This window comes from Centropristis striata, chromosome 20 (genome assembly GCF_030273125.1).
Source record: "Centropristis striata isolate RG_2023a ecotype Rhode Island chromosome 20, C.striata_1.0, whole genome shotgun sequence".
Classification (NCBI taxonomy): Eukaryota; Metazoa; Chordata; class Actinopteri; order Perciformes; family Serranidae; genus Centropristis; species Centropristis striata.
In genome coordinates, this window is record NC_081536.1 from 16906879 (window position 1) to 16932961 (window position 26083).

The following is a 26083-nucleotide window of genomic DNA, read 5'->3' on the forward strand; positions in this document are numbered from 1 at the left end:
TAGGAACCCTCTGACATTAACATTTATGCATTTGTTTACTCTTTTTCAATGAATAATAATAGGCCACCTCCCTTGAAGATCCCTAGTCACTCATTAGTTCCGGTGTGTAGCCTGTTATGGATGGGAATATTGAAGCAGCAAAAGCAAAAAAACAGTTAATCTCAGTACTGGGCAGGCATACCAAAACTACTTCCAGAGGTTGTTCAGAATACTTCTTTCTTACAAACTTTTAATTTGATGCTACGGCGCACACTTGTTTTCCATATATCAGCTTTAGTATACAGGAGAACATTACAGGAGTTAAAGTTGTCTTTTGTATTCTGTTTGGCAAGCATGCAAATAACCAACCTTTGGGTGAATTCTGCAATATACTGTGTGATATTTTGTTTGTAGTGATTAATTTTAAAATATTTATCAACTGGATGATTTTACAGGAATGGTGTTTTATTAGATTCACGCCATTTTCAAATGGGTTCATTCAAAATTGCTTGCAGATGCTTATTATCATTTCTTCTCCCTATGTAACGTAATGCTCATAATATATAAACTGTGTTTTTCAGATTTTAATTTTACTGTTTGCTTGCATAAACATGTCCTTATTTTTTTATATATTATTTTTATGTTTTTTTTATATATCTATTTATTGAGGCCAGTTTGATGTTAACTTCATTAAGAGCATTTTTAAATATATATGCTATACCTCCTTGCTGTTGCTTTTTGTAGTAGATGACCCACATTAACTGTAGATAATCAATTATTTAAAGGATTTTTTTTCCAGAAAGAAGAAATGATGTAATATAGAGGATAACAACCACACACCTACTTTCCCCAAAGCAAAAGTAATATGAAAGCACATTTCACATTAAAATCACGCAAGTGGGTGACTCACTCCTAAGAAAAAATTGTATTGATTAAAATGAAAATAATTTCATGTAAGAAATCTACAAAAAAAAAAAAAAAAAAAAGAATAAATATAACTGTTTTCTTGTCAGTGCTCCTGACACAATTGTTGGCAATAAAATAGGTGCTGATTCACAAATTATTAGTCTTAGAGTTCAGGGAGGTAATTCTCTCTGCATGAGTAATAACAGATTACCATCTCTTATCACTTGAACCTTTCAAAGTAAAATAAAGGTTTTCAATATGCAAAATAGAATAAGAAAAGTTAAAAGATGGTGGACTGTGGATTTGTACTTTTTTAGTTTGAAGACTGGTTGCATTATTACCACAATACACTGAACAAGCATGTGTTCAGTGCTCTGCTATCATATGAAATATTTCAAACAGCTCACCGTATAAAGAGTTTATGGTTCAGTCCTTGTTAGCGGTGTTGCCCCCAGGCATTTCTGAGTTTGTACCATTATCATCCGTGTGCCCAGACACATTCTGTGCTGCTTTGTTCGGCTTATAAAGAATTCATACTCTCCTTGAGCCACACATTTCACTTTCGTAACGGCCTTATGTTAAGCTGTGAAAGCTTGGAGCAATAATTACCAATATGTGGAGAAGATACAAACGCCAGCGGCTAATTGTGCTCAATATGGACATGTTGGGCTGTGTTACAGCTGCTGACCACACCAGCAGAGAATTGAGACAACCAGCCTGGATTCATGCGCAAGGTTCACTTTTTCTGTACTGTAGATGAGCGCATTTTCCCTCTTTGTGATTTGACAAACTATTCCCTTTAAAGGGTGCAAGGGGAATATGACATCATGCTCTTTGCACAGTTATGAGGAAAAATATGTTTAGTGTGGGAATCGGTTTATGGTTTTAAATATTCCGGACGTGCAGGCCAGCGGCTATGAAACAGTTCATTCTTTCACCGGCTCTGCTGTACTTCACTGCTGTGGTAGTTGTGGTTGAGGGAAGTAATACAACATTGATTTAGCTTTGCCTTCACAGCCACCAGACATGTGTGAGTATGAAGTATGAAAAGGTTTGAGGTTTGACACTCCAACATTTTTATCCTTGTTTTGCACCTTGCTTTTTTACCACATTCTATTATCAATTCCTACGTCTTTTTAAGACTATGGTTGTAAAAAGCAATGGGTTGGTAAAAAAAGATATATCTGGAAGCATAAAAGATAAGGTTACCATCGGTGTGCTATAAAAGCAAATGGAACCCTTTGGAGATGTAAAAGAAGATATGTCAGAGGGAGACGGCGTACCCAGAGGAAAGAAATTGACTCCAGTGATCTGTGAGTTCTTAAGACTCTCAAATGCTAGAAAAAATGTCTGACAATGCATAATCCCAAACTATGGATACCTAGGTTTATCTCAAGGCATTTATCTTAATAAATACAGTCACCTCTCACTGTGTGCTGTAAAATGATCAGCAAAATCCAATATGGTTACCTGCAGTCCATCAGAGTAATCAACATGTCTCCTGTTAGAGGGATGCTGTTCATTTCTCAACGGTCCCTAACCTTCAGAAGCCTTTTATCCCCAATGGAGAAAAAACACATGACCCCACTGTCACTTACTATCATTTCTTCTTATTACTTTCTGTCAGCACCCATAAATTATCTTCCATGGGTCCAACAGTCTTCACGGATAATCAGTGAAGCAGTCATGAAGTACATCATATGGTCAGTGATGCTCAAACAGGAAAAGGCCATTTGAATGTATAATCAGAGTGTGTTTCCCCATGTATGCCTGTTTTTTATTTGATTTTACAGACTGTGTGGAAAAAAGAGACAGCCGCCCCCAACACTGTATCACTATACCATGATTCATCATTCATATCTGCTTCTAGTGCAGAGAGCCTTGTTACTCCCTCTGCAGTTTCTTTTACTGATATGATGACTTCACCCGCCTTGGGCTCCACATCACACGCAGAGCTGTGAAGCCTGAGGTGAGGGACACAGACAGAGAATGTTGTTTGAATGAGTGTACCCTCTTGGTGATTGAATGGCAAAAAGGGCGGTTTTCATTTGGGTCTGAACCGAAAATCGACAATAAAGTGGACGGAAGTTACAAGACTCGTCACTGTAGCTTATATTGTGGGTCTGAGCACTCATAGATTGAGTCATTGGTACATTTCTATCTGCAGGGCCATTCTGGGTCTTTCAACTCTAAAAAAAACAACATGGTATAAAATGTCTATTTGTTGTCTTATGTCTTTCTTTTCCAAAGTGTCCTTATCTGGTCCTGAGTGAGCTCATGGTAGAAATTTTTAAAAGTAAGTGAGCTGCTCTATCTGTGTCTTCTAACGAAGCAAAGAGGGCTCCTGACTCATTTAAGGAGCTATCTTTGCTTTGGTCAGTCAATATTTAAATAGGCCCAAACGATCAGCCTGTTTGATATTGGTCTGCTGCCTGCTGGAGCGTTTATATTGGACATTTTTGGTCCCTTCTCATTAATGTGACTTTGTAGCCGCATTGGCAGCAGGACTCCAGTCCTTGGGCAGTTGGTTGGTCAGTCCAGACTGAAGAATCAGACATGTATTTGCCCCAATAGATGTATCCTTATGACTTTGTTGATCTACTTGCTTTTCCTCTACTGCCACCATGGGATTTTTGGTTATAAGATGCATTATCTCAGCAACTATTAGATGCATTTTGATTAAATTTTAAGCAGATATTCAAGACCAACAGGGAGGAATCCTAATCTCTTTAGTGATCACCTGACAAGTGCCATCAGAGGAATTACATGTTTTAAATTTCCAGTGAAATATCACCACATTAGCTTAATAGATTGGCACATTTTGGTGAAGACATGAATTGTTCCCAGAGGACAAATCCATCTGACTTCTCCAAAACTGTAGCATGGATTTATTTTATCTTTTCATCTTCTCCAAAGGGTGAGTGGTTATAACTTTGTGGTTTACTGTCTTTTGATATTGTAACATTATCAGCTTAATTTTTTTTGGTTCATCACCAAATGGCTGCAAAACAATGGCATTCCCAACAAGTTCAATTGTATTTTATACTAATTAGCCAATTAAACTAAGGTAGAAGAAACTATACTTGCTAAACATCAGCATGTTAACATTGTCATTGTGAGAATGCTAGTTAATTTATAATACCTTTGCTAAAAATGACTTATTTACACAGCTAACAGTAACATTTAGCATTACAAAATTAGTTTGCAAAGGTCAGTTGACATCTACTTAACATTTTGACACAGTGTGGCTGACCTTAATGCTTCTGTTTCCAAACCTCACAAGAGTTTGTTGCTGAGACAGAGAATGGTCTTGAACAAAGTTAATCTACTCCTGATTTATCTGTGGGCTACATGGTGGTGTAGTGTTTAGCAGTCTTGCCTCACAGCAAGAGGGTTCTACTCCTGCGGCTCTTCTGTGTGGAGTTTACATGTTCTCCCTGTGTCAGTGTGGGTTCTCACCGGGTACTCCGGCTTCCTCACACAGTCCAGAAACATGTAGCTTAGGTTTAATGGTGACTCTAAATTGCCCGTAGGTGTGAATGAGAGCGTGATTATCTGTCTCTATGTGTCTGTCCTGTGATAGTGTGGCAACCTGTCCAGGGTGTACCCCGCCTCTCACCCAGCTGGGATCGGCTCCAGCCCCCGTGACCCAATTGTGGATAAGGATAATGAATGATTGATTTATCCATATCCATGTAAAATGCCATTTGAGTATCAGAATGTTCAGAAGATATGTTGGTTCTAAAAAAAAATAGGTCCAATATATACTTTGGTGACACAGGACCTACCGCGAGTCTCCTAAAGGGTGTAGCAGTGGCAATGTGATACAGATACAGAAAGACTAAGTGTGTTATTTCTGAACTAATGTTAGGATGACATTAAGCTAAAAGAGTCATTGTGCCTAAACACAGACTCTTAGAACTGCCAGCGTGATTTCACTCATTCAATTTCAGTGAGAAAACTTAGTTCAACACATATCAAGGACAAAATGATGCTGGAAAGCATGTTGCCAAACTGATAATACAGTAAAGAGATACAATTGGCACTTGAAAAATGTTTTATTATTTTTCTGACTTACTGCACTATCACTAGCTACAGTTATGAGGTCGTTACAAAGAGAGGCACATATGTACTTGAATAATCTTTTACAAAGCCAGAGATGTAGAGTGAAGGAAGGCACTCCTCTAATTCTGCAGTTCGGGGGATTTTTCTGTTTTTCTCCCTCCACTCCTCCCACCCTCATCTCCTTCTCTCTCTGGTTTTCTCTGGCTTTGCTGGCTTTGTACACTCCAATGCACCCGCTACAGCCAAGCCTAAGCTGAAGGGACATTGAGCTGTATGTAAATCAATTTGGAACGCAGCCGTAAGTGGAAATAGAATTAGACTTGTCAACCACACCTCTTTAGTTCCTCCTCTCTTCTTCATCTCTCTCTCTCCTTCTGTAGCAGTGTGCTCTTTTTTTTAAGTTAGGCATACAGTTACCATAAGTAGCAGCTATAGGAAGGCTTAGGGTTAGGCTCGTGGGGGAGAGGGGATTAAAAGAAATCACTGAAGTTAGCAGTCTTCAAAGGAAGCAGAGAGACTGCGAGAGGAGCCACATTTCTCTCAAATGGTTTCATGCTCAAGGGGCTTTGTGTAATGGTGAATTATTACATGAGGCATGGAGTCACATATATGTAAATGAGGCCCAGCGCTTTAAATTTGCACAGAACATTGTACTCTCTGGATGCTAGAGTAAAGATGATATTAAAAAACCCTGATTTGTGTAAACAACGCGTGACACATCCAGTTTCGGCTTCATCGATTATGCCATTGTAGCGAGTCCGCGTCTGCTGGGTTTGATTTGTTCCTTTTCAAATAAAACTAATCTAAACACATGTTCGGTTCAGCAACAGAAAATTCTATCAGCTGTAATTTCAGATATGACAGAAAGTCATATGCAGCAGAAAGAGGAAGAAGGGTTTGTATGGTCCACTGTAATGAGTTTTTCTGCTGTGTCCTTGTCTGTATGCTCCCTGCATTGTGATACTCATATCTCCAGCAGCCATTCATTGATTGTTGTGTCGTGTTTATTGTGTGTCACTAATATGTCAAGAGATGGAAAGGGAACAGGAACTTGTGTTCAGCTGAGACATCAGGGATCAGAGGTGGGAAGGTCAAAAAAACAATCAAAAACGATGTCTTATCCATAAAGTAGGTGATACTTGTAATGGCGTGCAACGCTATAAGTGTGGACAACATATCAGGCTTTAAAGTAAAGTGTTGAAAGCTATTAATCTGGCTTTTAGAAACTATCATTAATTCATGCTGTAAATTAATTTCCTGAGAAAATCAATTAATTCCAAAGAGCAGTTTGTAAGATGCTAAATAAAAGAGATGGGGGATTATTTTTTAAGACAAATAACAGTGTTTTCTGCCTCCCGGAGGAGCTATTAAAGAGCCCCTCATTCATCACAATTAACCTGGGCGACTATTACTGAATCGTTAATTAGATGTTAGACTGTGTCTAATGAATCGCAACACACACTTAGGACCGGTGAATCATTGGTTATTGACTCAAGCAATTATAGGGCATTATATACCATTTTTGAAAAAGACAAATTTGACATCAGGAAAATATACGATAACAAGCAGTGTACAGATGCACTTTATTAACCGTGATAAAAATCTTTCCACAATTGCAGGATGAATTGAGGCTGAGACATCATTTTTCTCACACGACTAATTTTGCACATCCGTCAGAAGCGCTGCATTTATGTTCCATTCATAAATTTCACCACCTGTCTCTTGAAAAACACTGGAGGAATATTTAAAGCAGCATTTGGTGAGAACTGAGGCAATTTTCGGAACAATTCCCGTCCGCCTCTCTGTGTATAACTTTTGATTGGCTGCATGTTCCTCTTGATAAAAATAGGTATAGAGGTGACTAGCTGTTCCCGGAGAAAGCAGATTTAATCACCTGGAAATGTTCTGGTATTCAGAAGGAAACAGCATCCTCGCTCTCCTCCGCTGTTGGGGTTTAGTAGCAAAACATGACCGACACGTCTTAGGCGCAGTGGGGATGACATTCTCTATCTGCTCTCAATGAAAATGTCAAATCTTTTTTTTTTTCTTTCTTCTGGAATACACATATGCTCAGGAGAAAGTAAAACCTAGGCCTGTTTTGAAAGGGCTGTAGTCAGTCCAACAGCTCCGATATATTTCTCTAAACCAAGACAGTCAAAAGGCAAAGAGGGAAACATTAGAGCAGCGGAGAAACGAGAACCAAGGGCATTTGATCATCAGCAGTCATTTTCTTCTGCGTAAAATACACAATTCACACATTCCACCGCTTAAAGGTACCTAGTAAGAGCAAAGGAAGCCCTTTTTCAACACAGTAAACATTCATGGCCTCATAAACTGTGTACTCTTGCCAGGAAGTTGATTACAAGCAGAATCCATCATGTAAAACCCGCAGCTTTAATACTGTATGTGTTGTAGTACCAGGGCCCCGCTGCCCTAAGCTGGCTCTCCCAAACATGTCACCAAAATCGGCACGTGAGCATGTGCTCGGTATTACCCCTCACATGACACAAATCCCATCTTTACCGTGATCCCATCCTATATTAGAGCATTTTTAATTTGCCCTCCTTTCATCCAAAACATCATAATATTCCATTGGTGTTACAGGGAGGTGGCTTTTTATCACTGTCACTTTTCGAACATTACTCTTGCAAGTGAAGCATAAAGACACATATTTGGGTATTTTCCATTAAGCATACCCTCTGATGTGTCATCCATTTTTAATGAGACATACCGGGCTCTTTAAAGTGATTACTTGCCGCCGGCTTATCAGATTTGTTTTAGAGCTTGCTAATGGCGTGATAAGGCACATTAAAGCGATAATAAGTATTTAATGAAGTTAAATGTGGTCAGGCTCGGGCCACGGAGGATTGATCCTCTTTTAAACAGGTCATGAAAAATGAACTTTGAACGTACAGATAAGATATTAAATGGTCCTGAAGTATGAAAAAAGTTCATTATTGGCCTAATCCGCTCTCATCTAATTGTGTTTTTTTTTGGGTACATGCAAGCTGTGTGGGATGGCAGAGCACAGTGGGATATGAGTGATTTCCACTGTGATTTGGACAAATGCTGCGTTCCCATTTTTAAATCCCCTCCATCCCCTCTTCCGTCTTTATGAATCCCAGGATTTGTGGGGAAAAAGTCAGACAATTTGTGGTACTTTCTGAAACTTTTTGTCTTGTTTGTCTGTTTTGTTGCATTGTATTCCCCTATGGTCCATCGTGTATTGAGTTTATTGTGTATATATAAATATATATGTTGGACAAGGATCATATCAAATACAGAGGTGCAGAAAAAAATGTCACTTTTCTGCATTTTTCACTCCCTGATACCTTCTCATCTTATGCCTTTCTCTCTCTCTCACTCATACATACACATTCACTCACATTCTGAGTTCATCTTGCCTGATGTCAGTGTGATTATGCAGCTGCAAAAGATGGGTGTTCCTGCTGCTCCTTTGCCAATGCTTGGGGTGGGGCTCACTGTGTCCATCTGCTCACGGCCCTAGGACGAAAACACACACACATGGACACGCGGTTTTAAAATATGTCCGCAGACGTACACACATGCACAGAAATGCACATACAGAAAATAATTACCTCAGCAGGGATTCTACTCAGTCATGCTGAATGCCAGGGGATTCAAGGACACGTACAAATCACCTAATAAATTCACAGAAAATAAAGTCTCTCCTAGCCTTCGAATGCTAAGCATTTCATCCACATTATCCCCTAAATCCTTGCAAGCAACACTGAATCTACATAAAAAGTCAACTAAGGGTAGTAGTCTTAAAAAGAGACTTTTTTTTTTTTCAATTTCAGATTCACAGTGTTGAAAAAAAGTACCTGGGTGTTTGATGTGTTTCTTTTTCTCTCGCTCTCTCTTTAGGGGTCTTTTTGCAAGCCATTACACTGAGACACATTACCGGGAGGATGGAAGTGCAGTCACCGGTGCTCACAACTTCACGGTACGGTGGCACTCGAGTGCTTTTGACATTTATGGTTGAGATGACGTGCAGTGGTGCTCCGCAGTCACGCTGTAAAAACTGACCCTTTAAAAGCGTTCACGGAGACAGATGTTTTTTTATCGAGGAGCACTGTATCTCATGCATAAGTTCAAAATCTAATTTCGGATCGAAAACACATAGTTTAATTGTTTTTATTACACCGTGACCCAGTGTTTATTTGAAAGCCTCTGGCTATGGCCGAACACGACATCTATCCTGTGGCCTACTTGGTGATAAGCTGTGTTTTATGCTGGCTGTTTCTCAGCCAACATTGCCATCAGGATTTTATTATGGAATCCCCTCTCAGCAGCTGATCTATTCCTGAGCACTTTTTTCACTTTTTATTCTATGTGCATACCAGCCGAGTGCTACTCTTGAAAATGAAGAAAAGATTTATGTTAATTTAGTATTCTGAGTACTTTTCGAGGCCACTCGCTGTGGCACTCCGGCAGAATTGATTCTTCATTGTATAATGAAGGTATTTTGACTTCAAGTTAGGATGAAAGAAGGTTTCAGCGAATGACAACACGTTGGCATTTTTAGCAGCCATTGTAGAACAAGGATTATATTTCTGTGGTGTTTCAAAAACCTGTGCTTTATGACTTTTTAAAGCATTATCTCCCTCCCTTTATTTAAAACTTAGTTAACAGTCTCTTGCCCTTTTGCAGCTCAGCTGGATTGAAATCACTGTTTAATTGAACAGCGGTGAGGACAGTTTGACAGGTCGTTTACCGCTCGGAGCGGAAATGTTTGGTAATTCGGCAATGACTGACAAGTCTATTTCTCTCAAAGTTATGCAAACAGTGTTTTCGACTCTCTCACCTTTAATTTCGAGTCGGAGGATGTTACAAGCGTTGCATCAGGCTGTCAAATGACATACTGTATTGTCTTAGATAAGTCTCACGCAGCTGCACACTTTCAGTACCTGCTGTCACTGAACTCAGCAGTCAGCCATGTGTTAATCAGAGATCAGTGGAAAGAAGTGCACTGTACATAAACTCTGCCATCTTTTGAATTGTCTGATAAGACGACAGAATAAGTAAAAATACTATGATTTTGCTGTTGTACTTCCACTTCTAGTAGATGTTTTTTTCCCCAACCTTAAAGACATTTTAAGGATATAAAACAGAAAAACAGAAAACATTCCAGGGTTAACTGAGATGTTTTCCATCTCTGTTCTGCTTTTCGTAGCTCCGGGAAATCTAAAAATGAGCTTATGACTAAATATTTCACTTTGAATGCATTTAGCTACTTTAAAAGTCACAGACTAACTGAAGAAGACAATCGCTATCCCTGCCTGATGTTTTCTTGTATGAAAGGTGAAGTAATCTAGGTCAAGCATAGCCTCAGTCAGCGCAGAGCCTTTGTAGCTGCTCTATTTTTATACTTAATGTAATGAATCTCAATCCCATCACCACCTGGCTCTCTTACTTGTACTGTACACCACTTGCCAGACAGAAATCGTTAGAAATTACTGTTTTATGCAAAATATCTCACCAAAGTATTTCCTCCCGCAGCTCAATATTTGGGATGAGAAATGGTCAGTGTAGTGACTAATGACAGTTGATTTAAGAGGCCTGGAGTGCTGCTAGACAGTAAATGGAGGTCTGTATTCCCTCTTAGCCCGAGTCACTTCCTCCGCTCTCCTTGTGCTCAGACTTAAATGTCTTCTTTTCCTTCTACTAGACCACTAAGGTGGAAGAATGAAGGAAAAACAATTACCACTTTACTGTCACCCCCCAGCCGTGTCAGCTCCTCTGCTTCTCTATGTTGCATTTATTTAAAAAGGGTCTGTATGCATGGAAAGGGATAGGAAGACATTTTATAGTGCATCTTTAAATACATTATCCAGTGGGTTCTTTGCATAAAATGTTTCACCTAAATGATGTAAAAGCTTCTTTAAATAAACAATTAACCTCTTTCAGAATAACTGCTACTACCATGGGGAAGTGCAGGCGCATCCAAACTCTGATGTCACCCTCAGCACCTGCTCAGGCCTTCGGTAAGAGACACAACCATCATTTTGTATTCAAGCAGCATCTCAACACTGCCCTTTAAGAGCTATTTGCCACTGCAATGTTTATATTTACTTAAGTCACTCTGCACAGCAGGCCATCACTCTTAAGCCCCTTAAGCACGCTGTCAGTAAGTTGGTGTGTGACTCACAGGAATTGGAGAAAATGTCACACCTCATTGTCTTTGTCCACAGAGGCCTCCAGTAAATATCTGCACTTGTTCTGGCAGTAATTGGCTTCTTGCTGTTTCTAATGACCAGCCACAATTGGAAGATTTCAGATTTGTGCGTCATCTTTTGCTTAATTAAACAGCAAGGAAACATTTTTGGAAAAAGGAAATGATTTTCATTTTATCAATGCAATTATATGTTTTATCAAAGAACATGATATGTACTAAATGTGGGGTGCTTTTTAATCTAAAATGGGAGATTTTTCATGCAAAAGAACATTTAAAGAAGAATCTTTAACTTGTGGATTTGAAAGATCTTTTTGTGCAAAAGGCCATGAGGAGTTTTAATGCGAACAAGGTTAGTGTTTAGAAGCTCTGTGTGGCTTGGCCCCAATGCAAAAAAAAAATGAGTTTTATAGTTTGGCTCCATTAAAAGTAGGCCTGTAAAAAAAAACTACCTCATATTCCATTAGAGAGAGCCACATTTAGTCAATTCGGCATTTGAGGGATTGGTTATGCTCAGAGACTTTGTTTCATCACTGCAGAGGCTTCATCGTGCTTGAAAACAAGACGTTTATCATCGAGCCAGTGTCTGGACATGAGAACGGTGCCCACTTCATCTACCGAGCGGAAGAACTCAAAATGACCCCAGGAACCTGCGGCCACGGTTGCAACATGTCCTCTGTTGCCCCTGAAAACCACATCAAAAGCCCTTTTCAATCCTTCCACACGAGGGTGAGATTAGTATTATGTTTTTATCGCGGTGCTTGCATTAGAGCCAATGGATATCACAGTTCAATCTGTATTATCAGCAATTTGAGCAGATTTTTGTATTGTACTTAATTGTCACACGTTTCTGAGGTGTAAGACTAACCTTCACTTGATGAAAGATAAATGGGCATTTGACCAAAGATCAGCAAACTGGCAAGCAGACCCATTTGGATAAGTTCCCAGAGGGTGTTGCCATGGGCTTGACACATTTTATCTGCGCTTAGAGCCCAAAGTCGAGGGCCCATGCAGTTTTGGCGAATGATTTGCATGGAGCAGGTGCAGTATCCATCTGCCACTATTCCCAAGCATTAAAAACTCCATTTGAGTCAGGAAGTGAAACTTACCAACATACAGCACTTAATGACCCCTGAGTAATTCCTGGGTGTTGCAATTTTAGAAGAGCATCAGTTCTGCTTTAACAGACAGGACATTTGGGCTAAAAGATCACTGAATATGTCTGCATAGTCTGGCATGCTTCAGTGAGATGTCCTGGGTGTTCTAAGATGTTCTGTGCTAATAGTGAAAGGAGATCAAATTGCTGGTGACTTAAAAGCAACTTCTTGGGAAACTTGCCTGTTTACTTTCTTGCCAAGAGCAAGATTAGAAGATTGATACCTCTTGAAATGGTAAGCTACAGCTAGTGGTCAGTTAGCTTAGCTTAGCAGAAAGACTGGAAACAGGGGGAAACAGCTAGCCTGGCTGTTTCCAAAAGGAACAAGATCTGCCTACCAGCAACTCTGAAGCTCCAAAATTGTTAAATCTTGTTTTTTTGTAAAAAAAAAAAAAAAAAAAGTTGTGTTTTTTGGGGGGGTTATGTGCAGAGGTGGGACCAAGTCATTTGCAAGTCCCAAGTCTTTGCAGTAGCTGTAGCTGCACATTTATCATACATGCATGAGATTGGTAGTGGTTTCCACGCTGGACAAGAATTGCATTGGGGAAAAAATGTCCGCTATTGCAGGCATGAAAAGGTTTATCTTGAGGCTTTTAATGTAGCCCACAGGAAGTAGTTGTGGATCAACTGTGTGTCTATGATATCTGCCAATACTTGAAATATAAAGTAGGTGGATCAAGTGATTAAAAGACCTCAAAAATATATCTAACATGCAGCATCTCTGTTCTTATTCCAGCATAAAAGGCATGCTCAGAAGACAACCAAGTATGTCGAACTGATCATTGTTGCAGACAACAGAGAGGTAATGCACCTTCCTTGTTTCCATTCACAAGAACAGTGCTTGAACAACAGAAAACAACACACTGAAAACAAAGCAACCACTCTTGTTATAAGCAGGGGGGGAAAGCAGGGTAAGCTGTAGTAGCAGTAGAGCAAGTCCCACTGGGGCTGCAGAACTAGGTCAGTGTGCAACAAGCAGTGTGGTCTGGTGGCAGAGGCTTCGTTTTGACAGGAAGTGCTGAACGATTCCCCAGCAGACCAGACAGGAAACAGGAAAAAAGCTGTGTGGATACAGAAGAGTCTCCCATAAGCACTGACGAGCTCATTGTGGGGTTTCCTCTTGGCAGCCCTTTGCTAATGCCCTCAACCTCAGTGGAAAAAAGGAAATGAAAAAACAAAAAGGATAAGGGATCAAGTTTGTTGTCAGGCTCAGATTTTAAGTCCAGCAACAACGCAGGTGGATACACAGTAGGGTGGAAAAAGTAGGTCTGACTTTGCCGCAATTTGGATCATAAGCTTTGCAGGCTGTCAGATCTGCCAATATACCTGCTCCCTGTGGCCGTGCCATTTGTCTCTTTAACACTAGGAGATTTTTCTAGATCCAGATGGTCACAGCTTGACAAGCTGCCGAACACTCAGTAAAACGTATTGCCTGTGCGGGTGTCCTGTGTTGTTTCATGCTTTTTAGTTCTGAAAATGACCGTGTCATTCATGTTTTCATGCAACGTGACTACTTCTGCGTGCAAATGTTCCCATTTCTACTACTGATTACATGTCATTTTGTTTTCAGTTTCAAAAACAGGGGAGAGACGTGGAGAAGGTGAAACAGAGACTGGCAGAGATAGCCAATTACGTGGACAAGGTAAAACATCCTCTCCCCCGCTGCACAGGAGGGATAAATCACTTTTTTAAAATAGAAATATTGCTGGCAGCAGAGATTAATGGGATGACTGTGATATATTAATGTCCTACTAAAACAGCTGCTTTTAGTCTGTCTGAAACCTCTGCCAGAGCTGTGGATCTGCAGCTAGCAGATATAGAAGGCTGATGGATTTAGTTAGAAGCACAGATAGAGATATGGAAAAGACGTGTTCTGATCATGTGAAAAACATGAAAAGGAGAGGATTCAGTGCTGCCATAATTAAATGTAATGTGATTCAGTGAATTGAGTGACCAAAGGTAAAATGTGTCTCACATATCTGTTTGAAGGTCTTTTGATCATCCATGCAATCTCAGCTCTATAAATCTCCATCCACACTGACGCTCTCTGCTCTCTGCTCACCAACAGTTCTACAGGGCCCTGAACATCCGGGTAGCCCTGGTGGGTCTGGAGGTGTGGAGTGACTCCGATAAATGTCCAATCACCCAGGATCCCTTCACCACCCTGCATGAGTTCCTGGACTGGAGGAAAGTCAAGCTGCTGCCCCAGAAACCTCATGACAATGCTCAGCTCATAAGGTGAACATTTAATTTAACAGAAGAAATTAACAATCACATGTCACAGAGGACACCATGGATTTTTTACACAGATTTTCTACCCAGTCAGCTATTGTTTTCACTTAATCTCACTGTTCTATGTAAACCATGTTGATTTTTGTAGATTACTGAAATTAACTAAAAATATGCCGTCAGATTAATGTTCGTTTTTTGTTTGTGTGGAGCCCCATTAGCTGTTCCCTCATTTATACTAAAATGTTATAATATTCTAACATAATCATACATGCAACTAATGTGAGAGCTCATTTTATTTATTTCGGTTTTAGGCTTGCCTTCAGAAGCATTATGTGACTTTTCCTCACCAGTCTGATTACAAAAAATAATATTTTTATACAGATAGTATATTGATTACAAACTATTGCATTTCCAAACTAGAAAGGGACTCAAGGCAAAATGCTCTATATTGCAATATTGAAAAAGTGAGAAGTAATTGGGGCAACCGCCCCATGATTTAGATCTGCTCCAAAATAAATGTGTATTTCCTCGATGCATGCTACTACACCCACCAACAAGGTTTCATGAAAATCGGACCAGTAGTTGTTTTGTAATCCTGCTAACAAAAAAAAATAAAGAAAAATGAAACATTTTTGGTGAATATAACAACGTTATTACACTGCATCTGAGCCTGGTAGAAAAGAAGTCTAAACCTTTGTGGAACACCAGCTGCAGTAATAAATTCACACGTTGTGGCTAACAAGCTAAAATGCACAACAGCTGGTATAGTCTGTTAGATCTGAGCACTTTTCATCTGTAACATTTTTATCTCCCCTCCACCCGACTTCTGCCCTCCGGCCTTTGCAGTGGGGTTTACTTCCAGGGCACCACCATTGGCATGGCGCCCATAATGAGCATGTGCACAGCTGAGCAGTCTGGAGGCATTGTCATGGTGAGTATAAAACCGTCTTGCTGCTCCCACCCTCCTCTTCCTCTGTGTGGCCAGATTGTATCAGTGTGAACATTGTTCAGATTCAGCAGGCTAACACAATCCAGACATGATTTAACACTGCAAAGGTGCTGGCAGGAAATCATTTCACTTTTAAACATAATGATATTTGTGCTGGCACTCCCTCAACTTTCATGGCCTCATGATTACCACAAACATCCATGTGCACAAAGGAATATGTAAAAATATACTCTCAGACAGATTGGACGGCAGATATGCATCGCCTTCTAAGGTCATGTGAAGTATCGCTATCATTCAATCAGGCTTTCCTGAGACATCTCTAAAAGGGCTGCAGGGGGCAGAGGTAAATCAAAGGCCACGGCATTTAAACAAAACCACATTTACATTTTTATTAGATGTGATAAATTGTTTACACCAGCCCTTACCAAGCACATATTTGATTTTTTTTTACACACAACTGCACATCACCCCTGGCTCACTAAATTATTACACATAGTAAATTAGCTGCCCGTTGGGCTCCTCTACCTTCTGTAGCACTTGACACTCATGCCAAATCACAAAGTGGATATCAGCCCAATGCCATTACGCCCAGTCCAGATGTGTATCCCCCATTAATAGATTTGTTTTCTGCTGGCCGTGGCTGCGACGAGGCATCTCCAGATGTTTGTCTTCCCCATTACTTACAGATGGCAGATGGTTTGGCGTGAGATTAAAGAGCTATGTAACCAGTTAGAGGGCGGACAGATGAGATTAACCATTTTCTCAAACCATACGCTGCCATGTGTGTTAATCAGCCTTAAATCCTTTATTTGGTCCACATGTTTTTTCAGTTTAAAACCTCATAATGTTATTCATTGTTTCCATTAAACTCACATGAGCCTTTATGTATGAATGGTTTGGTTTAAACTGTGACAGCTAGCAATATCCACTTTTTATATGGTCTTCTTTTCACAGTTATTTTCTCACATGGCTGGAAAAAGATTTCAGGAAGACTATCAGAGCAAATCTTGTAACCAACACTATCAAATTCTCGCCATCACAACAATGGCTTATAGCTGCTTCGAAGAAATGACTGTGGCTTCCAAGAGTTTCATCCATTTCTGCTGATATTACACTTTTTTGTGAGGAAGCACTCAACTATGAACTGCACACACACATATGGAGACTCACAGTTAAAAAACATGACAGAAAGAGAGGACAGTTTTCCCATCCTTTTTTATAAAAGGCGGGGCGCAGCTTCCTCATGACGCTGCTCTGTAATCAGAGCAAAAAATAGCTTGGCTTGTCCTCAACTTTGACATATGACCCCATGTTCAAAGGAAGTGTGTTATTTTCTCATGTACATTTCTCATGTCGAGAACATTTGAATACTGCAGTAAGACTTATAGGATCAGCTTCGTTATATATGTAACCAACATCCCACCAGTTATACAGCATATACAGTAAGGGTGGAACATGCTTCGCTGGGCAAACATACACACGCAGTCATAGACGTTTGTGTTTCGATTAAGCTGACTGGTTGCTGGTGATATAGTGGTACATACCGTATATCCATTAGACCATTATAAATCTTCTCGTCTAACTCTGCCAGAAAGTGAATAAGAAAAATGTCAAACTTAAAAGTGTGTTTATGAGCTTTAAGTCATTATGTGGAATTGGAAACAGCAAAGATGTGTTGTGTTTTATTGCTCAGACCATTTACAACAACCTGTTTAGAGCTTTGGAAAGGAAAGCAACTGGGGAAAAATAGAAGAGCAAAGAAAATGGATCAGGTAAACAATGAAATAAGTAGATACATTTTCCTCGAATTGTTGTGAGGGGACGCTCACATCAGTTTTCCAAAAGGATAAGTAATTTTCTCCATTTTGACACTACATGTAATGTTAACAACAGTGATAAATATTTTGTGTATCTGCCCTGTTATTCAAATCCGCTCCAAAATGTAATGGGTTCTTCCTTGGCCCACGCTACACCCCTCCACCAAGTTTCATGAAAACACTGTCAGTAATTTTTTTTGTAATCCTGCTGACAAACAAACAAACCAAACCAATAATAAAACCTTCTTGGTGGAGATAATACAGATATTTTTCCAATTTCTATGTGGGAAATGTGTGCAAAATCACAAATAAAATGATAAGAATTGATGGTCAGTTAATTAAACTGTGTTCCACTGTTATGCGTTACATCAAATGTGTAGAAACTCAAACTTCAGCAAATTATTTTGCTATTATTTTGTTGCTCCGAATGATTGATGAAACAAAATAATTTAGCTGAATCATTATATCAAAAGGCAAATTGATAGGGCACTGTGTCATACATCACCATCTGTTTGTCCCTCTTTCAGTCTCACCTTGCCATTCATATACACAGAACTACATTTACTTCATTTCTCCGTCACCCTCCAAATCCCTCCTGTCTCCGTGTGCCTCACCTTCTCACTCTCTCTATCTTCCATCTGTCCACAAAACTAGGTGAAAGGGAAACTTCCACCTCTCTCTCATCATTCTCATCTCCGTCTGCCTTGTGAAGGGCAGTTGTCTCGTTTATCAATGCAGCGGCTGGGTAATACAGTGCTAGGTTTGTGGAGCTTACTGCAGTAACTGTCTCCACTTGCAGCAGGTATGATTGGGTCTGCAGGGGTAATGGAATGGCAGATGAATTCAGGCCTCCATGAGGAGCATGAGTAATAGAAGAGGGATGAGGGGCAGATCTGATAGTTACTGAACTGTTTTGGGAAAATTGTCTTCTTTGAACTTTGCATTTTCTTTTCCCCCCTTTTTCTGTGCACTGCAGTATGGCTTGGTTTTTACTCAAAGCTAGGTCAACTTTGATTAAACTTCACCAACAGTCAAACATACAAGATTAAACATAGCTCACATGTTCTCATGCGCCTTTTTTTACCATCACAGGATCACTCTGAGAATCCACTGGGTGCAGCTGTGACTTTAGCACACGAACTTGGGCATAATTTTGGGATGAACCACGACACCCCCGAGCGCGGCTGTGGCTGCAGAATGACCGTTGACCGTGGAGGCTGCATCATGACCCCCTCCACAGGGTGAGAATCTGATGATCTTTTATATACAAAACTGTATTTATAAAGAGATTATAAGCCAAAAAATTAAGCCATACGAATAAATGTGAACATGAATGTGACACTGATGTGTCTGCTGCTGGACTGCTTGAGGCAGCTGTAAATTGTAGCAAAAATGTCATTAAAACTGCACCACGCCGTCATTGCAATAATTACTGTGTGTTGTTTTCACCACTAAATATGTATTCAGCTTGTAGTTTTAGGCTGATTTGATCTGAACACAAGCCCAGACAAAGGTTAAAATCAAGTCTCTTTGTGGGAGCATTGATTTAGAGCAGGTAAACAATTGCCTTTTAAAAGCTTTGTTTCACACAGCTGCAGGATGTTTATCAGCTTTGAATTTTTTGAATAAATCAGGACTTTTCTTTCACCAGTCAAAAAATGTTTGATTAGACTCCACTAGGAAGCTCCACAGGTTGGATAATTTTCATCTGTACATGATGCTCTATTGTTTGTGTTGTTGTTGTTGAATGTGGAAGCTCAAACCCCCCCCCCCCCCCCCCCCCCCCCCCCCCCCCCACACACACACACACACACACACACACACACACACACAGTTTGGCCTGAGACTAAAGCAGCTGCTCTAGCATTCTACTCGTGTTGCCTGGGTTGCTGAGATAACACTGCTGCTGCAAGTGATGGACTCTGTGACTGTTAGTAAACAGCGAGCAGATAAGGCGAACCCAGAGCGCAATACCAGATTTCACTCTTGGTCCAGTGCCAGTCCGGTTTGTCTGATGGTGAGTCCCGCAAAGCCACAGATGAATGTGGTCAAGATAGATTCCACAACACAGTGAGGAAGACAAAGACAGAGAAGCTGAAAGACACAGTGACTGCTGTTAATGGAATATTTTTCAGAATCTTTTAAAATACAAATTAAAGAAGCTGCTCACGGAGACCCAGCCACCATACACAAACCAACATCTGTCCCAGTGACATCAATGGGGTTAAATCATGCACATTAATGGAGATTTGTCCAATTATGAGAATACACTGTAGCAGGAAAAGTTGCCAGATCTTATAAAACTTTCTGGGTAAGCCAAGAGTAGCGTGCTTTCGCTGTTCGAGCTTGAGGGGTGCCATTACATCCTCCAGCCAGTGTTTATGAGATGGTGGTGAAGTCTTTTCCATTTGAGGAGAATCAGACGTCCAGTAAGCAGAGGAGAGAAGGCCACAGCTGTGGGTTGGTTAGGAGTCATCTGGATCTCGAACCCAACGTCCCAACCCAACGCATAACAAAAGTTTATCAGTTTGAATTTAAAATTGTACAGTTTGTGTAACATTTTGAAAAAGGATATTATTGCAAATTATTGCATTTGGTTCAAGTCATGTATTAGACAGTGTTTAAACCTTTTTTGAATTTAATCTTTTAAACATTGATATCAGTATCAGCAAGAACTCCAGTGTTAGGTTAGGCTAAAGACGAACCTGACCAACTACCACAATCTAATTTGTGAGCTGAGCTCCATTTTCCCACTGAATGTTCTGAGGGAGAAAATGCGTGGAAAGACAAAAGAGGAAACCATTAATTACTTGGAAAAACGAATGAGAACAGGCTCAATGTATAGAAATGTAACAACAGGTAAATAGAGTTGTTTGCAGTACAGTGGTCTATTCAGAATTACAGGTGCATCTCAATACATTAGAATATCATGGAAAAGTCCATTTCCAGTAGTTCAAGTCAAATAGCCCCAACAGAGGCCAACATTTCCATATTAAACATACTTTTTAAAATTGGTCTTTTGTTATCAAATTCTTTGAGACACTGAATTTTAGGTCTTCATTAAATGTAAGCCATAATCATTATAATTAGAAGAAATTAAATAAATTAAGACATGCAATGTTTAATTCTGTGTGTAATGAGTCTATATAATGTGTTATTTCCACTTTTTTGTTTGGATTGCTGACATAAATAAACTTTTCTATGATATTCTAATTTATCGAAATGCACCTGTACATGAAACAACAATCTTCTATAGTCAGAGAAGCTGAACTTCATAAGCACATACATCACAATCTGTAAAGAGTCCTTGTGGATGTGTGATTTGATTTTGGTTATTGTTATTTAACGATGACAATAAAAACTGAAAATGTTCGTAAATCAGCAGAGACACAGCGGGTGACTTGTGAGTACATTTTTCAAAAATGTCACAAAAACACACATAAATAATAAAACTTACCAGAATTGTCCCAGAAAAACTTGAATGACCTTTTACTACACAAATAGAAGGCAGGGAGGGGAGGGACTGTCAGAAACTGTGCTTGTTTGTGCAGCCGCTGGCAGTAGTGATCTCATCCTGCTGTTCTCATACTACAACGTTTATTTAAAAAAAATAACTCCACTGGATTATGCATTTGCACTCAGTGTCCTGAAATGACGTCTTTGCTTTGGCTCATCAGCGGGCAATGCTTTCTAATGATGTCATGCAGAGCGTTTAGAAAAATGACTACATGATGTAAATGGGTTGGAATGTGTCACGGTGTTATTGGATTTCTTTACAACAGCACAGGTTAATGAAGCACAATCGCTCCCTTTCAGCACTCTCTGCTATGTAATTATGAGATCAGACACATTAATAGTTGAGAGAGGTGATCAGTGACCTTTCGTTCTGAAACACACTCGTCTGTTTGCTAAGTAAAGGCTGCCGGATAAATCCATACACACACCCTGGCATTCTGCCTGGCAATTTTGTGTTGATACACTGACTGCAAGTGTCAATGTTTGCCTATTTAATTATCAATATTTTATTTGTGCATTGACTGTTGCTCACTGCAGTCTGTGTGTTTGTATTCAGTGAAGATAAATACCACATTTAACAGACACTATTGATTTTTATGATGGTGTTTATTTGTCAAACAGGACAATTTAGTTTTATTAATATTGCCCAATAAAACAAATCACAAATTTGCCTCAAGGGGTTTTACAATGTGTACAGTATAGAACACTCTCTGTCCTTTGACCCTCGCTTGGATAAAGAAAAACTCCCCGAAATATTCCCTTTAATAGGAAAACTGGTCAAAAGAGCAACAGAGGAGAGATCCCTCTCTCCGGACGGACAGAAAAACCAACATAATACAATTAAATCAAAGACAATCAAAATGACAGGCCATTCCCGATCTTGAAATGTTAACGACATTAAAAACTAATTTGTGTCTCCATCCGTTATCTGATCGGCTCCAAAATTCAGTGGCTTCTTCCTGAGTCTGTGCTTCATCCTTCCACCATGTTTCAAAAGTGGGCCAGTATGTTTCCCATAATTCTGCTGACAACAGAAAAATAAAACCAAACCCAAAACATAACCTCAAATACTATACATAGAATATCAACGTAAATGAAGAATATGCATCAAGGAGGATGTCAAGCAGCTCCCAGATGTCACCAACACAAAAAGTAAGAAGAACAAAATAGAACTGGAATCACATGAGCTCAACATTTCTGTGTGTGAAAGTCTGGCCTTTCCCTCATTCCACCTCATTTCAAGAAATTAAAATGAATGAATGAATGAATAAATGCATCAATACAAAAATCCAACATATTATAATAATCAGGGACCACGTTGTAGTTGATGACATCAATTTCAAGACAGTGCTTGCCGAACAGTAATGGCAGCTCCTGGAGGACAGGATGTTCTTACCAGGGTAGTTTATTTCACTTGTAGTGACAAACTAACAAATTTGCAGTTCCCCTCAGATCTCATTCAAATTTTTTTTGAAAATCTGTAAATGTGCCAGTTAGCTAGTCATCCAATTTTCAACTGCAACTGTATGTGACCTTTGGCAACATGTTGAACAGGGAATTTTATGGATTGTTTTAGCCTCAGTTCATAACTCTCCGGTTAATTCTCACCACTCTCATGAACAGACTTTTTTCAGCAAAATCACTTTTTAATAATCCCATTGTATGAGGCCTGCCCAGCACCACATGGAAGATGAAGTTAGGAACTAGCTGGCAAACAAAGTCGAGCATTTAGCAGTTAATGAGCCAGATATTTCCCTTAGGTATTGGAGAGGAGAGTGAATATTGAACTCACATTTGTTAGATGGACACAAACACAACTCTCAGTAAATGCTTATGTTGCTCCGTATCAGCTGAATGCGTAATAGGCAATTTGTTTTGTTTACAGCTTCTTAAACTGCTTCCAAGTGGCCAAAACGCCAGTTAATACTTCTTTAAACTCATCATGTCCTTACATGTACTTCCTTTGTTTTCATACTTGATATTAAGGGGGTGCTGTTGAGACAATGTCTAGATAATATCAGTTTTACTGAAAAAGAGCTAGATGAGGGTTGGAGCTTGGGTCTGAAGTTTGAAATGGGAAACCTTTCACCAGAGTTTCTTAGCATGCTAAAAGATGAAAATTATGACTTTACCCAAGTTCAAGCTCGGCTTAGCTGGTTATCTCCCAAATTGAATTTCCTGAACTATCAGCCCGAATTCACAGTTTCCTGTTGACAAAACCAATAATTTAACAAACCAATCTAGAACTCATTTCCCCCATCACAGATCTAGCTTCTTTTTTATATATATATTAGCAGCCTCTTTCGACCCTCAGCCCAGATGCCGTCAGAATGTTAAACACATCGTTGTAAAAGCGCCGTAGCTCGTTCGACTGTGTATTTGGGATATTCTCAGCTTAGACTTGCTAATGGAGGAGAGGACAGGCTGCATCTAAATGACGTGATTATCAGTGACGCTGCCAGCTGCAATCAGGGCTAGGGCACACAGAGAGAGATCCGCAGAGAGGTGCTTTATGCCTGGATAGACAGGCGGAGCAAGGAAGCGGTGGTTTTATTTGTCTTTTATCTCCCTCAGTGGTAAAGCAGGAAGAGCAACACAAAGAGAGGTAGAGGTGAGAGTGAGAGAGAAACAGGAGAAAGATGACAAAGGAGGCATTGTTTGGGTACACATGGACATCAATGACAGGCGTGTGAGCCGTGAAGACTGGCCACGAGAGATTTCTCTTGTAACAATGAGTGGAAATTTGAGGGACAGAATTGGACATTTTGAAGTGGAGATGTCTTTTAGAAGTTGAGCTAAGAGTTGCATCATATGAACGTGGGGAGAAAGCTCAATAGGACTTTCCTGTTTCTACATGTGTTGCTGGGAAGAATGCCCAGTGTGGAGCTGTGGCCGGACTTTGAGGCCAAGAGGTGAATTCTTTGTCAACATGGTATGAAACAGCTTGTGAGTCTTGTTATTTTCTTGTCGAAATGACAGAGTGCAGGTGAGGTGAAAAGGTACAAAATATCATTATCTGAAGACATTCTGCTGAGAGGAGGGAGAAAGCTAGTTAGCTTGCTGGTGGGTAAAATGTTTGCAGTAAATTTAGCTTGTGTTTTGCTTTTCTTCCTGATATTTAATCACCATAGGCTTCTGCCAGCATTGCAGCCTAACATTTACCGAAAGGTCAGACATGTCTCTCCTGCTTAGCTCGGACTAAATGCATGTCAGTCTGTAGAGCAGCTTAGAGAGCAGTAGAGACAGCTTGGTGTCAGTCAGAGCGCCTACAAATAGAAGAGCCCTTCATAGCCCTCATGTGACCAATGTGTCTACTCCTTCCTCCTCCTCCTCTGAACCCACTGGCCTCACGTGCTGAGATAATCAAACTGACAGGAATCATCTGCACTGCACATATGGCTTTGGATCCAGGAAAAGACGCCTGGTGCACAAGAGACTGTATCTCTGCATCTGTACATTGTGAGGGCTTGGGCAGATTTTTTAGAACAATAACCTTGCATGACACACTGGAGGTGTGGGGTTTGAAAGATGTGGGCGTTTAGGAGGCAGGCAGTGTCTCAGGGAGATGCTACGATTTGCATTAGAGTAAATGTAGGATTTAGTGTTTTTGGAGCATACTGGGGACAAAAATCTAGGTTATCGCAATCTCTGCTGCTTCATTTTTTACCGTTCTTTTTCTTGCTGAACATAATGGAATGTAAATCTTAACTGTCTTATGCCTTTAAATCATTGAATACATGCCAGTGTTTCAGTTGTGGGTCTGTCATCTGGGGCGTTTTTTGAGAGATATTTCAAAATGAGACAAAGAAAGCCCCAGTATCGCATTTTGCCCTTTGTTTTAGGATACTCTCTGTCAGTGGTGGAATGTAACTAAGTACATTTACTTTAGTACTGTACTTAAGTAAATTTTTGAGGTACCTGTACTTTACTCGAGTATTTCTTTTTATGTAACTTCATACTGCTACTCCATTACATTTTAAGGCAAATATTGTACTTTTTACTCCACTACATTTAGCTGACAGCTCTAGTTACTTTTCAGGTCAAAATTTAACATAAAAAACATGATAAATTAAAATGTATTATACATGTTTTTATTAAACCTCATAACAGTATATTAAGTAGATAAAATGAGCCCTATCTTTACAAAATTAAAACACTTCTTAAATAAATGCATCGATACAAAAATCCAACATATTATAATAATATATTATATTAAATATATAAAACAATCTAAGTGGGTCCATTCCAAGGTTATTATAGTTAAAGAAAACTAACAAAATAACGAAAACTAGAAATTGAAAAAAATAATTTCATTAACTGAAATAAAAATAGAAACGAGAGTTTTTTTAAAAACGATCACTAACTGAAACTGTATTTTGTGTTTACAAAGTAACTAAAATTATTGTGAAAATGTCCTTCGTTTTCGTCTTTGTCAACTTTTTTCATACGTAAACCTTTTTGGTTGATATGAAATCTATTTCATCTATCTGGTTTTATGACTTAATAAACTTATTGGGGCTGAGATGGATCAGACAAAGGAAATAAAGGCAACATTTATTGTCACTTTTTTGAATCTCGCACCCAACAAATACCCCGTTGGAAAAAAACTAAAACTAATAAAAACTAAACTAAAACTAAGCATTTTCCAAAAAATAAAAACAAATTAAAACTAGCAAACACACTCTTAAAACGAATTAAAACTAACTAAAATTGAAAACAAAGATTGACAACAAAATTAAAACTAAAACTAATGAAAAATCCAAAACTATTATAACCTTGGTCCATTCTGCATTACGAGTACTTTTACTTTTGATACTTTAAGTACATTTTGATCCTGTTACTTTTATATTTCTAGTTAAGTATGCATGTTTTGAATGCAGGACTTTTACTTGTAGTCGAGTAATTTCAGAGTTTGGTATTAGTACTTTTACTTAAGTAAAGGATCTGAATACTTCTTTCACCTTGTATAACTATTTAGGTAATTGTCGTACCTTAATATTTGCATTTACATCATTTTCACTGAACAGCCCCAAGTTCAGGGTGCTCCTTTTCAACTTGTGATGGTCCAAGGTTTAGGCTAACAGGAAATAATAGTGGAAAAAGGGTGTAAAAAAACATCCTGAGGCAGGACCTGGAGCTTGTTTAGATTGTGCAGTTGTGTTGTAGTAGTAGATGATTTTTTGTTGTAGATGTAATGTAGATCTTATGTTTTAGATAGCAGGTGTTCATCATTGGGTCCTCCAAGTATTAAGTGGCTGCCAGGTGGA

At 39.4% G+C, this 26083-nt stretch overlaps 1 protein-coding gene across 1 annotated transcript in view; it reads left to right on the forward strand.

Annotated features, from left to right (window-relative positions):
• Positions 1–26083, forward strand: part of adam12b (ADAM metallopeptidase domain 12b) — a 72729-nt gene that overhangs the window by 11690 nt on the left and 34956 nt on the right. The window contains exons 3-10 of the mRNA XM_059359986.1: positions 8839–8917; positions 10882–10958; positions 11686–11875; positions 13039–13104; positions 13873–13944; positions 14371–14540; positions 15381–15465; positions 18393–18541. Coding sequence (XP_059215969.1) covers positions 8839–8917; positions 10882–10958; positions 11686–11875; positions 13039–13104; positions 13873–13944; positions 14371–14540; positions 15381–15465; positions 18393–18541 — 888 coding nt within the window. The remainder of the gene's footprint in view (positions 1–8838; positions 8918–10881; positions 10959–11685; positions 11876–13038; positions 13105–13872; positions 13945–14370; positions 14541–15380; positions 15466–18392; positions 18542–26083) is intronic.